Source organism: Heloderma suspectum, chromosome 3, assembly GCF_057233095.1.
Source record: "Heloderma suspectum isolate Gila_16-S chromosome 3, 16-S_ref, whole genome shotgun sequence".
NCBI classification, from domain to species: domain Eukaryota; kingdom Metazoa; phylum Chordata; class Lepidosauria; order Squamata; family Helodermatidae; genus Heloderma; species Heloderma suspectum.
In genome coordinates, this window is record NC_139460.1 from 244828343 (window position 1) to 244843672 (window position 15330).

The following is a 15330-nucleotide window of genomic DNA, read 5'->3' on the forward strand; positions in this document are numbered from 1 at the left end:
GACATATATTTGTATTTCTTTTCAGATTTGAAGCCAAGAAAAGATGGGAAACAAAAAGCAACATGGGATATATGTAGTTAGTTGTGTCTTGGAAGGGAGAAAACATTTTAAAGCTGAGGGGGAAGATTTGTTAATACTGTAGGTACACATGTTATATTTTCACTGGTTTTTATTTGCATTTGTTGTGCAGCTGGAGAAATCACTGTGGAGTAGTTTAGATTTCCATTCCATACTTTCTTAAGTATCTCTAAGTATATCTCAGATATCTACCTTCAGCCCCCAACATGTTTCCAACTTATTCCTTTTCATAGATCCTCAGGATTTAAAGGGTTTGTTTGTCATGGCACTATCAAAAATATAATCTTGAAAAAAAATGTGAGAATTTATTCAATTATTTATTAGTATCTGAAGTAATCGTTATTTAAAACAAAATACCATGTTTGGAATGCCTCTGTTTTTAAATAACGAGACCGGGTAACAATACTATTCCCTTAAAACTACACATCAAGTAAATTAGCAGTGTTTTCCCCTGAAGCTTCAGCAAATGTCTTTCACCTGTGTAAGACATAAACTGGTAAATTTCACTTACTGTTAAGCAAGATGAAATATTTCAGGCACAAGGAATGATATTAACCTAATGGTGATTTATTGTATTTGAGTACTGTGAGCTAAAATATTGTGCCAAGAAATAGTAATTTCAAGGTTTATGACAAGTCTCAAGTTTTCCATCCTAATGTGGAATAGTTCATTCTTGTTTGGTAGCCCTGAGGATGTTTGATCCCCCCCGCCCTAATATGGAACACAATATTTCACAAAGATGAGAGTTTGCAATACAGTAATCTAGAGTCAACTGTAATTAGTTACATTGACAGTTAAAATACAGAGCAAAGTCTATAAATCATTGGCCGAACAGGTTTCTACCACACAGCACCATAAATCCACAGAGTCTTTATTCTATATTCAGATACTTATTTGGGGAGATGTTTTTGTGTAGTGAAGAGGGATGAAAGTATTTTCTAGCTTCATATGGTTGTTACAAATGTATATTTTGTCATCTAACAAAATGGGCCCACTTTGGCTAATAATACATTATCCCAATAATCTTCGGCATATTGTGCAACATAGGTACTTAGGCACAAAGGATGAAAGATTTCATGTCCCATCTCTGTTCTTTCCCCATACAACATTTTGGAATTTCAACTAAACCCAAATTTAACAGCCACTGTTTTGAAAACAAGTTCTCTACAAGAATACGAGTTCTCTAATTGCCAGTAAAGGAGGGCTTGCTTTTTCAGCATTCCAAACTGTCCCCTTTTCCCCTCCTGGTTTTCCACGGTGCAGTCCTGCAAAGATGCTTGGCACACTTGTATGTATGTAAAGAAGACAGATGCTTGGAAGGATGCAGACATGCGAAGTAGTACTTGACTATATAACATAATCATGGGTGATGTCCATTGCTGCTGCTACCAGCCTACCTCAGCAAGATTAGAGTTATTCTGTTAATACCAAGCTTAGAACAGGTCCCCCCAATTTAGCAAGATCTACTAAGATCTTATTGCACTGAATTTGGAAAGTAGCCACTCATGCTCACAGTATGTGTTTGTATGGTGATGCCCCCATTAGACATAAGAGATCAGTTTACCCATGGGACTAATTCACCATGGTTAGCTGCTAGCTAAAGGGATTGCAGTGCTACATTGTACTTCAAAATTCTGACATGTTGCACTGTGGAGGCTTAAATAATAGACACTTGAAGGACAATGATACATAAGTTAGTGCAAAGCCAAACTATTTTCCTATCTAACTTTGCCTCCTTATTCCCCTATACAACATTGTCTCTCAAAGTTCTGTGATGTGAACAGGGTTGGAGTACTCGGCAAACTTACTGGTGGCAGCAATCACTGCTATTGAATACCATTTTTATAGGGGTGTACGAACCACACTCACCCGTCTGGTTGGGGCGTCCGCTGGGGGCGGGGAGGCAATCCGTCCCCCCCCCCGGAATCCCCCCCGGCCAGCTCTGCTCTGCAGCAAGTCCGCAGAGCCACCGGCCAGGGCCATCTGCAGCCGGACTTCCGTCCGCTGCCGGGCTGCAGCCGCAAATGGCATTTGCGTCCCTGCCCTTAGCCATGATTGGCTACGTAAATATTTACACAGCCTACCACGGCAAAGAGCAGGGACGCAAATGGTGTAGCGGACACCATTTGCGTCCCTGCTCTTTTTGTGATAGGCTATGTAAATATTTTTCACGGCCAAGGGCAGGGACACAATCACGACCAATCACGGCCAAGGGCAGGGACACAAATGGCATCCACTATGCCGGACACCATTTTGTTCCACAGCCCAGCAGCAGATGGCTGCGGAATGAAGACGATGACCTGGACCAGCCGCCGCTGAATGCAGATTTCCAGAGAATAGCAAGGAGAGACAAGAAGGCCTTCTTAAATGAACAATGCAAAGAAATCAAGGGAAACAATAGAATGGGAAAGACTAGAGATCTCTTCGAGAAAATTGGAGATCTCAAGGGAACGTTTTGTGCAAAGACGGGCGTGATAAAAGACAAAGAAGGCAGGGACATAACAGAGATTAAGAAGAGGTGGAAAGAGTACACAGAACTATACAGGAAAGATCTTCATGTCCCTGATAGCCATGATAGTGCGGTCACTGAACTTGAGCCGGACATCCTCGAGAGTGAAGTCAAGTGGGCCTTAGGAAGCATTAGTAACAACAAAGCTAGCGGAGCTGACAGTATTCCAGCTGAGCTATTTAAAATTCTAAAAGATGATGCTGTTAAAGTGCTGCATTCAATATGGCAACAAATTTGGAACACTCACCAACAGCCACAAGACTGGAAAAGGTCAGTTTACATTCCAATCCCAAAGAAGGGCAACGACAAAGAATGTTCAAACTACCGTACAATTGCACTCATTTCACATGCCAGCAAGGTTATGCTCAAAATCCTACAAGCTAGGCTTCAGCAGTATGCGAACCGAGAACTACCGGAAGTACAAGCTGGGTTTCGAAGAGGCAGGGGAACTAGAGATCAAATCGCCAACATTCACTGGATCATGGAGAAAGCAAGAGAATTCCAGAAAAACATCTATTTCTGCTTCATTGACTACACTAAAGCCTTTGATTGTGTGCATCGCAATAAACTGGCAAATTCTGAAAGAGATGGGAGTACCGGACCACCTTACCTGTCTCCTGAGAAACCTGTACGAGGGTCAAGAAGCAACAGTAAGAACCGAACATGGAACAACCGATTGGTTCAAAATTGGGAAATGAGTACGACAAGGCTGTATGTTGTCGCCCTTCTTATTTAATTTATATGCAGAGTACGTCATGAGAAACGCTGGGTTGGATGAATCACAGGTCGGAATTAAGATTGCCGGGAGAATTATCAACAACCTCAGATACGCAGACGATACTACCCCAATGGCAGAAAGCGAAGAGGATCTAAAGAGCCTCTTGTTGAGGGTGAAAGTGGAGAGTGCAAAAGCTGGTTTGAAACTCAACATTAAAAAAACGAAGATCATGGCATCTGGCCCCATCACTTCCTGGCATATAGAAGGGGAAGAAATGGAAGCAGTGACAGATTTCATTTTCTTGGGCTCCAAGATCACCGCAGACGGTGACTGTAGCCATGAAATTAAAAGACACTTGCTCCTTGGGAGGAAAGCTATGGCAAACCTAGACAGCATAGTAAGAAGCAGAGACATCACCTTGCTGACAAAGGTCCGTATAATCAAAGCTATGGTTTTCCCAGTAGTATGTATGGCTGTGAGAGCTGGACTATAAGGAAGGCTGAGCGCCGAAGAATTGATGCTTTTGAACTGTGGTGCTGGAGAAGACTCTTAGAAGTCCCCTGGACTGCGAGGAGGTCAAATCAGTCAGTCCTAAAGGAACTCAACCTTGACTGCTCATTGGAAGGACAGATACTGAAACTGAAGCTCAAATATTATGGCCTCCAAATGCAAAGAGAAAAGTCACTGGAAAAGACCCTGATGCTGGGAAAGATTGAAGGCAAAAGGAGAAGGGGACGGCAGAGGATGAGATGGCTAGATAGCATCACCGATGCAATGAATATGAACTTGAGCACACTCCAGGAGAGAGCAGAGGACTGGAAGGCCTGGCATGCTATGGTCCATGGGGTCACGAAGAGTCGGACATGACTTAACGATTGAACAACAACAAAATTTCATAATTCAGTTCTGTATATGTTCACATTGTAAAAAATGGGGTTTGTCCAGACTAACAGAGCAAGCCTAGATATGTTTACTCAGAAGTGAGTCCCATGAAGTTTGATGGAGTTTTTATTTCCAGTTAAGTGAGTATATGATTGTGGTTTAAATTAGTTGCACTTCATTCCCATTGAAATCAATTGGACCCAAGTCATGACTAACTTGTTCCATTGATTCCAAAGGGTTTTAAATCCAATTGATTTATATCTAACCTAATGTATAGTGCAACCATAACATTTTACCTGCAGTATAGAGGAAAGCACCTACAAGTCAATTTCTGCACTGGCAAAAACCAATATTGATTGAGGCATGAGACAGATAATTCCCCCCTCTCCAATGTTCGCAAAATAATTTTATTTACTTCCTGAACTTTTATAGTAGCTTCAATATAAATGTCCAAAGTTATGTACTGCCTGGAATTAAAGCCTGGTATTTGGGGGGATGGCAGAATGAAACACTAGTGTAGTTGCACAATTCCGCTATACCACAGCACCATCTAGAGATTATGTGGACAAGTTACACGCAACAAATAGAAAGGCAGAGAAGGGGGGGAAACCCAGAAAAAATGTGTGTAGAGGATCTGAATCCCACAAAGAATTCAGAAGCAGAAACCATGGTAAAGTGGCAAGTTAAAATCCTCAAAATCCTCATCTAGAAAAGCCCCGAGAGGTAGCACCAGGAGCCTCCTCCTATGGGAGGTGAGTCCAAAGTTTCAGTGCTACCACAGAAAAGGCTCTTACAGACTTGGAGATCTGTATACACTGAAATCATATTGAGGACCTTTTTGCACAACTTTAGGAATTGGTGCAAATTGGTTGCAGATACTTCAAATACAGCACCTGTCCTCAAACATGACAGTGTAGCTCAACAAAGCTATGCAGCTGCTCACTAAGTCTGAGCCCTTATTAGCTGCCATTTGCGTATGCCCTTTTTTTTTTTCCTACCCAGACATTTTAGGCTACGTAAAAAATTACGTAGCCTATCACGTGTGTGTAAAAAAACCCCTGCAAATGGCAGTGGCAGCAGCCGGTCGGAAGATCAGCCACTGCAGCCGCCGCAGCCGCTGCCCGGAAGATCTGCCCCAGGTAAGTCTCGTCCCGAGGGGATCCGTGGGGGGGGGGGGGAGGCCGTTCCGCCACAGATTTCGGGGGGCCGAATGCACTGGCATTCGGCCTCCCCGAGGTCCATGGTGGAATTCTCTGCCATCCCTACTCACCATGCTGGCCTGGATCCCAGAATCCCTCTATCTCATGTGGTGGAGCTGCACAGCCATGCAGTCATTTATTACAACCAAGCTTGCAATAAAATAAGCAAATCTGTCAACTATTAAAAACCTTCACCCAAACTAATTCTTTTAAACATCAAGAAATGACCTCAAAGGAAACTTGGTTGATATTTCAATCATAGAATAGTAGTAGAGTTGGAAGGGGCCTACAAGGCCACTGAGTCCACCCCCCCAAATTTGCTGCTAGACAAGAGGTAAAACTCAGACGGAATGAATATATATATATTACACACACACATACACAGAGACATATATATATATATATATATATATATATATATATATGTATGAATGAGATATAGAATGTTGATACCAAGAGCTGTGAGTTAAACTCTAATGGGAAAATTGGCACAAGAGTAATACATTTTCATTGGGATAATTGTGTGTCCCAATAGCTTCGTTTTATTCTATATGTTAATAGTTATACCTAGGGACAGTGCAGTCCACCCAACAGGAGCATCCATCAGCACAGTCAGGCAGCTGCCAAAGGTCCAGTGCTACCTCTTTGCCACTGCCTGTCCACCTCTGACAATGGTGCTACGGCCACTTCCATTTCCTCCTTCAGTGGCCTCGCGGCTTCCTCCTTTTCTTTCTCCCTGCTGCTGGCAGAGAGGTGCTGGCGTGCTGCACACTTCCTGTTTGCTGACAGCAGACGTGTATAGGGCAGAGGGGTGGGAGGATGAGAGAGCGGATCTGGGAGCACCCATCATTCATGGCATGATGGGGAGACCCATGGAAACCTGGAGCTGGCCCTGCCACACAACAAAAATCATTTTGGAATTATCTGATCACTACATATTTTATTTTATTTATTACATTTCTATACCGCCCCATAGCCAAAGCTCTCTGGGCAGTTTACAAAAGTTAAAACAATACAGTATACAAAGTTTAAAAACCATTTACATACAAGCATACGGACAATATATACAAACAACATATAATCTAAAAACAACTCTGAACTAAAAACATTTTTTAAAAAAATCCAACAATAAAACAACACAGCTTGAAAACAGTATACAAAAGGCAGCAGAATGAACAAGAGTTCTAAAAAGGGAAGGCCTGCCGGAATAATAGAGTCTTTAATGCCTTCTTAAAAACCTTCAACGAGGTTAGCAGGCACATTTCAACCAGCAGGTCGTTCCACAACTGAGGGGCAGCAAAGGAAAAGGTCCTGTTGCGTGTGGCTGCCAATCTCACATTAGGCAGCTGCAGCAGAGAGCCCTCAGAGGACCTTAGGTGGTGGACTTTAGGGATGTCAGAGAATTCCGCCATGGATCTCGGTGAGGCCAAATGCCAGTGCATTTGGCCCCCCGAAATCCGTTGCGGAACGAAGCCCCCCCACTCCCCCGCCCCACGAAAGGCGCGTGAAATGGGACACCTACATGCTGCCATTCGCGCTGACTTGCGAATGGTGGCCATGGCTGCGGCCGCCATTCGCTTCATCACTATAGCTGTGATAGGCTACGTAAATACTTACATAGCCTATCACGGCTAACGCAGGGATGCCATTTGCATCCCTGCGGAAGCCGTGATAGGCTGCGTAAGTATTTACGTAGCCTATCACGGCAAAAAAAAGGGAACACAAATGGCGGCAGCTACAGCAGCCGCCATTTGCGTTCCCTTTTTTGTTGTTGTTGCCGTGATAGCCTACGTAAATATTTACATAGGCTATTACGGCAAAAGAGAGGGGCGCAAATAGCGTAGTGGCTGCCATTTACATTCCCCTTTTTTTCTTGCCGTAATAGGCTACGTAAATATTTATGTAACCTATCATGGCAAAAAAAAAGGGAACGCAAATGGCGGCTGCCATAGCCGCCGCCATTTGCATTCACTGTTTTGTTTGGTTTTTTGCTGTGATAGGCTACGTAAATATTTTATGTAGCCTATCATGGCAGAATACAGGGACGCAAATGGCGGCGGCTACAGCAGCCGCCATTTGCATCCCTGCAGGCTGCCCAGCAGCTGTATGTCTGGCTGCAGGCAGCCCTGGCCGGTGGCTCCGCGGAACGGAGCCGGCTGGAGAGAATTTCGGGGGGAGGGATGGAGCGCCTCCCCTCCACCGCGAATGTCACCCTTCGAAAAGGTAAGTGACTTTTGTACATCCCTAGTAGACTGGGACGTAGGGGAGAAGGCGCTCTCTAAGGTATTATGAGCACATAATACTCATATTCCATTTCTGTTTATCTGGTAAATGCCATTCAGGCATCTGATGCTATAATCTTGATTTCTTCATTGATGTCACGAACTGTCCTCCTCCTTCTGTTTTGCTTGCAACTGTTTGGTGTTTTCAATTTTTCAAATTCAATATATTTCCATGAAATGTTGTTGTTTTTGTTTTAAAAAAGGAGAAAGTTAAAAGGCCCTGGTTCTTACAACTGGCAACCTGGCCCTCCACATAAGACTGTATTTTCAGCAGGGTCTCATTTGTACACCTTAAACCTCAGGGGAAGAGATATCACTGTTATCTCAGTTTGTGGGATACCTACAGAAACCTGATTTTGCGGAGATGACAGCAGAATAGAAGCAATTAATATACATACCATGAACAAGTTATTGTTCTATCACACCACCTTCAGCTCTCTTAGACAGTAATGGTTACTGCAGTCCGGACTTTCTGGATCTCTATTCCCATTTGGTTGGCCCTCAAGATACAGCCTTTTCTTTAGTAACGTGATTGTGGAACCCCCTCGTGCTACTAAAGGAAGATTGACTCCTTCCTTATTTTGTTTTAGATGGGCAATAATTAAACTTGCTCTTCAAGGTTTATTTTAATGGCGCTCTCAATTTTTATTATATAGTTTTTTTCCCTTTCCTGTGCATGCCCTGTGTTTCTTTGTTTTATGAGAAGTTTCAATCATATTTTTACTGTACATTATCCCAGGTGCCTAGTATGCAGAGGGTGTGATTTGTAAATTCAGAAAATAAACATATGGCATGAATAATGTTTGGATAATCCAACTTTTGGATATGTACAAGATCCCATAAATTCATATAACCAGGACTCTTGGCTTATATGGTTTCTTCTACTGTACGCTAGTTCAGTCTATCAGTGGATCTATGTCACAGATCCATTGAGATCCTCAACTAGTATACAGTATGGCATGAAAACATTTTCAGTATATATTGTGTGCACAGCAGGCTTAGTTTTGGGGAAATTATTTTCAGTGCTCTTGGGGATAAAGATAATTTCCCTTGTATTCAACTTAAACATGCCCATGTGGTTAAATAAAATCAGAGCAACCAATAAAAGCAGCTCTCTGTCTCATGTAATTTATTGCCTAATGCTCAGCAGTCAGAGATTCAGAAGACACTCCAGAACAGTCTACACATTTCCCCTTGTGGCAGATAACAGATAACTGTTAATAGACCTGCTTATAAAGTTTATTTAAAGGGAGAACTTAACTGTATTATTTTTTTCATGGAGGTGTGAACATTGCTAAGCTCCTTAAGTCTCTGTGTATAAGCATTATCAGATAGGTTCCTTAGGATGCTAATATGCATTAATAATATGTAACTTAGAAACCAGCTTGCACTGGTATTATGTAGATAGGGCTATTCTGTAAATAATGGCCTTTTCTGATATTGCAAGACTTCTGGGATTTTGGAATGTGCTATTCCTTCCAAGTATAACAATAGTAACACATAGTACTCCCTCCCTGTTGCCTTACCCACTCTCTCCATAAAGTCATTAACAGTTCCATCTTGTACTTTACTCATGTTGTTCTTGAAGAAGGGCCTTGGCATATAGTCTTATGTACAAGTTTCTTGGCTCATTCAATTATTCATATGGTTTTAACTTGAAATAAACCCAGGGTTTTATCCTGTGCTTTTTAAACATCTCAATGGTCAGATTCATTATGATATTAAAAAGTTACATGCTATAATGAGAAAGTGTTGTGGAACTTTAACAACTAACACATTTATTATGGCATAAGCTTTTGGTGGATTAGAGGCCACTTCACCAGATGCACAGGGCCCAAGCATGGGGGAGAGGTATACCTTAATGGGCCAGGACAAGGGTCCCCAATGTAGCACCTGCAGGCATCATGGGGCCTGCGGGAACCTCCATTGGCACCTGTGAGCGCTCCGCAATGTGGCACCTGCAAAACTTTTGTTAACTGTTTTTAAAAAATCAAATATTACACACACACATACACACACAGAGAGAGAGATTGAGAGAGAGAGATTTGTATATATCTATAGCTATGAATACATATGAAATGCATATAACTTTCCAGCAATTATACATGGACTTCAACAAAAGCAGACCAAATATCCAAAGAAGCATTACTTTGAAGATGGTGTCCATATGTCACCCCTTCGGATATTGAAAGTGTTGTAGGGTGCAGTCCTACCAGGATAGGTGGCTGCCTTCAAACACGGAGGCAACCGTCATTGCAGGGCAGGAGAAGTGCGAAGGGGATCGTCCTCTCTGCGCTTCAGCCACCCTGCATTTATGGCTATACAGCTGATTTTGGCTGTCTAGCCATGGGACCTCAGAGCGCAGGAAGTGGCAGCCGGACGACACGTAGGATGTGTCATATCGGCATTTCCGACTTCCCCAACACGCCCCCAGGAAACCCCATTTTTGCTGCTCCGCTCTCGTCTTCCAAGCGCGGGGCTGTTCCGTGCTGCCTACAAGGCAGCATGGGAAGGGGCAGAGGTTGGTTGTCAGGGACCCGACCTATCCTATGGCCATCTAGCCACTGACTGGCAGCCATAGGACTGTGCCCATAAGGTCCTCAATCCACTGCATTAGAGGAGGTCAGTGTTTATCCTTCCAGTGTTGTAATATCACTCTTTTAGTTGTCAAAAGGGTGTGGAGAATCCATGAAGCAGGTAAATAATTTCCATGAAGCCAGTAAATAATTTAAAAGGGCATGCACATCAGTGAATATTAAAGGCTATTCTAATAAAAAAAAAATCTGTGTAATAACCTCCTCCCAAAAAGAAGCGACTACTGGACATTGCCAAAACGTATGTTTAAAAGAAGCATTAGCTGACTGCACCACCAGCAATTAGCTGAATTAGGCAATCCCTTATTAAAAGAGATGTTGTGGGGTCCAATAGACACAAAACCAAAGTGTTTGCTGAATAAGACGCAGCCTAAGATCTAGGGATGTCAGAGAATTCTGCGACGGATCTCAGTGAGGCCGAATGCCAGTGCATTCGGCCCCCCGAAACCCATCGCGGAACGAAGCCCCCGCCCCCCAACCCACAAAGGCACGCGAAACAGAGCACTTACCTGCTCCCGTCCGCGCTGCTGTGCAAATGGCGGCTGTCCTGCAGCCGCCATTCGCTTGCTCCTCTTCAGCTGTGATAGGCTTTGATAGGCTACGTAAATACATAGCCTATCATGGCTAATGCAGGAACACCATTTGTATCCCTGTGGAGGCCGTGATAGGCTATGTAAGTATCTACGTAGCCGATCACGGTGTGTGGGGGGAAACCTGAGCATACACAAATGGCGGTAGCTGCCACCATTTGCATATGCTGGGGTTTTTCCCCCCCTGCCGTGATAGGCAACGTAAGTATTTACGTAGCCCGAGTGTACGCAAATGGCAGTAGCTGCTGCCATTTGCATACGCTGGGTTTTCTTCCCCCCTGCCATGATAGGCTATGTAAGTATTTACGTAGCCTATTACAGCGGGGGGGGGGGGAAACAATGTACGCAAATGGCTGCGGCTACCACCATTTGCTTACGCTCGGGTTTTCCCCCTGCCGTGATAGGCTATGTAAATTTTTACGTAGCCTATCATGGCAAAAGAAAGGGAATGCAAATGACGGCGGCTACGACAGCTGCCATTTGCGTCCCTGCAGGGCTGCCCAGAGGCTGCAGGTGGCCGGATGTCCGGCTGCAGGCAGCCAGAGCTGGCCGGCGGCTCCGCGGCTTGGATGCGGAGTGAAACCGGCCAGCCAGGATTCCGGGGGGAGGCACGGAGCGTCTCCCCCCTGGCGAGGATTCCGGGGGGAGGGACGGAGTGCCTCCCTCCCCCAGCGGAACCCAGCGGACCCAGGTAAGCGGGGTTTCGTACACCCGTACTAAGATCCAGAGATGCGACAGGTAGACGCCAAAGCAGCGATCCACTGATAGGCATTTTGCAGTGGTGCCCACAGCAGTTTCTCAAATTTCCAAACATGCCCACAGGTCCAAAAAGGTTGGGGACCCCTGGGCCAGGAGGTACAGGGAAGGTCAACCCAAGGTGCGATCCTATTACCATGAGGAAAGGAAGTGGGGACAAATAGTAAATCATGCTTGAGGTTAGTTATAAAAAAGTATTTCTCTGTATCTATGTACCTATTGTCCAGATTTGCCAGAGCCAATCACAAGCAATGTTAGGGGACAAAACAAGATGCATTCTGAACAGTGCCTTGCCGGCCCAGGCCCTTCTCTAGAACAGAGACAGGTGGCTGTGCACTCAAGCTTGGATTTGTAGTCGAGAAAGATATTTGTGCTTTCCAGTGTGACCTGCTCTCTCAACAACCACCAGTCCCAGAGTTCTTTGTGCATAGGCAGGACGTAGAGATTGCTGGTGGGACAAAGCACTAAAATAATCAAGGGCATTGATCCTAGAGACAGCGAGAGCCAGTACTGCTGGTATGATTTATAGGCCCCAAATACATGTAAATAAATGTCTAGTTCGTGCACACGGACACACCACAGTGCCATGTCTGGTTCTAAGTACAAATCATGAGACTGTATGGATGGGATTATGGCATGTGTGTGGGAGGGTGCCTGTGCTGCAAGTTTGTATAGGCCCCCCAAATATGATGCTGGGGCCCTGGAAATAAGTGTTATCCTCAGTTTGGCATGGGTGTCTGAAAAGTACACTCTGTGTTAATTACATTAAAGCTTAAATTTACGCAAAAATAATGCTATAATGTAAAACAAGCCTTAATGGAAGAGTAATTACACAGGCAGCCATAACTTCAGATTTCACTCACAAAAATTCACAGAAATTGCAGGTGTTAAATTATTCCCAGATATTAGGTTTCTGGTTATTTTCATTTACAAAATAAGGTATCTGGGATAAATAAGGAACACACTATTTGCTCTGTGGGAGAGAGAGAAAGAGAGAGGGCGAAAGGGAGAGAGATCCTTCTCCAAAATGGTCCCTTTGGGGGGAGATATGTAGACTGTTGAGAATCAGACCATTTTGAGAATCAGAACAAAATTCTTGCAAATCCTGTGTGTACATTTATTATGACATAATTTTAATCCATTTTGCTGACTTTATTTATTTTGGTGACTCAATGGATGTTACCGTTAATACAATTCTCTTGCTTCCAGATTAATGCCTTTCTACTTAGAACCTGTCCTTGATCTCACTATCATAAACTGCCTATGAAGTATGTTCCTTGAATGACATGTCTGTGCTCTTCAATCAGAGATAAATGAACCAAATACAATATGCTGCTTGTTATCTAAAAGGATTCAGGTAAAAGTATCATGGCACAATCAGAGTTATTGGAAAATTCAGTTTTGTCAGACAAAAAAGACTTTACCAAGATTTTTGGATTGCACACAGAGGAAGTGCAGAGTCTTGAGGAAGGGGGAGGGGGAATAGAAATGTTTGAACATTCATACAGGATTAATTACTTTGTTGTGTTTTCCTTTAATTTTGAGCAATTGTACTTCTCATGGAAGTGAAGGATGAAAGGCTCTGAAATGAGCCAGACTTTGCATAAGTAAGTATCAAGCCAGCATCCATACATTAAGGAATTTTAAAATAATAGAATCTTAGATTTATATAAGGCATGAACAGATCTGAAGGACATCCAGCCCAACTGCAAAAAGACAAAGAAAAAAGAAGCATCAACAGACTAGATTATTAATGGGCCACACATAAGTGGAACCATAAGAAGAACTCTGCTGGATCAGAGCAATGGTCCATCTGGCTCAGTATCCAGTTTCCCACAGTGGCCAACCAGATGCTTCTGGGAATTCCACAAGCAGGACATGACAGCAATAGCCCCCTTGTGTTGTTTGCTTCTATATTGTTACTCAGTGGCATACTAACTCTGAACATGAAGGTTACCTATGTTGTTGTTGCTGTTGTTCAGTCGTTCAGTCGTGTCCGACTCTTCGTGACCCCATGGACCATAGCACGCCAGGCCTTCCTGTCCTGCGCTCTCTCCCGGAGCGTGCTCAAGTTCATATTCATTGCATCCGTGATGCTATCTAGCCATCTCATCCTCTGTCGTCCCCTTCTCCTTTTGCCTTCAGTCTTTCCCAGCATCAGGGTCTTTTCCAGGGAGTTTTCTCTTCGCATTAGGTGGCCAAAATATTGGAGCTTCAGCTTCATTATCTGTCCTTCCAATGAGCACTCAGGGTTGATTTCCTTTAGGATGGACTGATTTGACCTCCTTGCAGTCCAGGGGACTCGTAAGAGTCTTCTCCAGCACCACAGTTCGAAAGCATCAATTCTTCGGCGCTCAGCCTTCCTTATAGTCCAGCTCTCACAGCCATACATTACTACTGGGAAAACCATAGCTTTGATTAGACGGACCTTTGTTGGCAAGGTGATGTCTCTGCTTCTTACTATGCTGTCTAGGTTGGCCATAGCTTTCCTCCCAAGGAGCAAGCGTCTTTTAATTTCATGGCTACAGTCACCGTCTGCGGTGATCTTGGAGCCCAAGAAAGTAAAATCTGTCACTGCTTCCATTTCTTCCCCTTCTATATGCCAGGAAGTGATGGGGCCAGATGCCATGATCTTCGTTTTTTTAATGTTGAGTTTCAAACCAGCTTTTGCACTCTCCTCTTTCACCCTCAACAAGAGGCTCTTGAGATCCTCTTCGCTTTCTGCCATTAGGGTGGTATCGTCTGCATATCGGAGGTTGTTGATAATTCTCCCAGCAATCTTAATTCCGACCTCTGATTCATCCAACCCGGCATTTCTCATGAGAAGGTTACCTATAGTGTGTACCAATCATGACTAGTAGCCACAAACAAACATCCTACATAAAAATGTAAGAACCGCACTACATCAAGTCAAAAGCTTGTCTAGTCCAGCATTCTCTTCCCACAGTGGCCAACCAGGTGCCCACAGGAAACCCATAAGCAGGACACAAGCGCAACACAACCCTCTTGCCCATGTTCCCCAGCGATGGGTGTACATAGGCATACTGCCTCTGATACTGGAGGTGCCATATAGCCATCAGGACTAATAGCCATTGATAGCCTTCTCCTCCAGGAATTTGTCCAATGACATGAAGGCAACAGCCCTAAGACCTTGTCACTCCCCCACCCCAGCACCCTTTATTCAGAGACATAATGTCTGAGACTGGACAGCGACGTTCCGGAATGCTATCAGCCTTAGGATCTGTCAATGGACCTGGCTTACATCAACTTGTCTAGTCCTTTTAAAAAGCTATCCAAGCTAGTGGCCATCAGCACATCTTGTGGTGATGACTTCCATAAGGAAAGGATGGAGCTTGGGCTGAGAGTGGGGGGGTACCTTTGCTGCCACAGCAAAGCTATAAGAAGAGATGGCAGGCTCTCCAGCAAAAGTGAAAGAGACTTCCTATGCAAGTGCACAAGGATGTAAAGGTCTTCTTTGAAAGGGTTTAGAAGAAGAAGCTGTCACTTGAGGCTTCACGAGCTCTACTATCCTGGGAAAAGATGCAGAAAATGGCAACCAGCATGATCAAGAATTCTCTGCCACAACTTGTAGGGATATGGCCACTGATTTAGAAACATTTAAAAGGTAAATTAATGACAGACAGGCCTATCAATGGGAATTGGTTATGCTAAGACTCTGAATATGGGCCAATTTGCATGATCACTGCAGCCACGGTGGGTTG

The 15330-nt window shown here is 44.0% G+C and overlaps 1 protein-coding gene across 2 annotated transcripts in view; it reads left to right on the top strand.

The window, feature by feature from the left end:
- The window catches only part of FAM204A (family with sequence similarity 204 member A), a 41373-nt gene extending 32605 nt beyond the window's left edge, over positions 1 to 8768 (top strand). Inside the window, exons 8-9 of one of the 2 annotated variants that reach the window (XM_084846088.1) lie at positions 26 to 2034; positions 7507 to 8768. In XM_084846088.1, the coding sequence (XP_084702214.1) occupies positions 26 to 77 (52 nt within the window). In that variant the 3' untranslated portion in view covers positions 78 to 2034; positions 7507 to 8768. Of the gene's footprint in view, positions 1 to 25; positions 2035 to 7506 lie in introns of those variants that run through there. The other variant, XM_084846089.1, reaches the window with a different exon arrangement.
- Positions 8769 to 15330: the final 6562 nt, after the last annotated feature.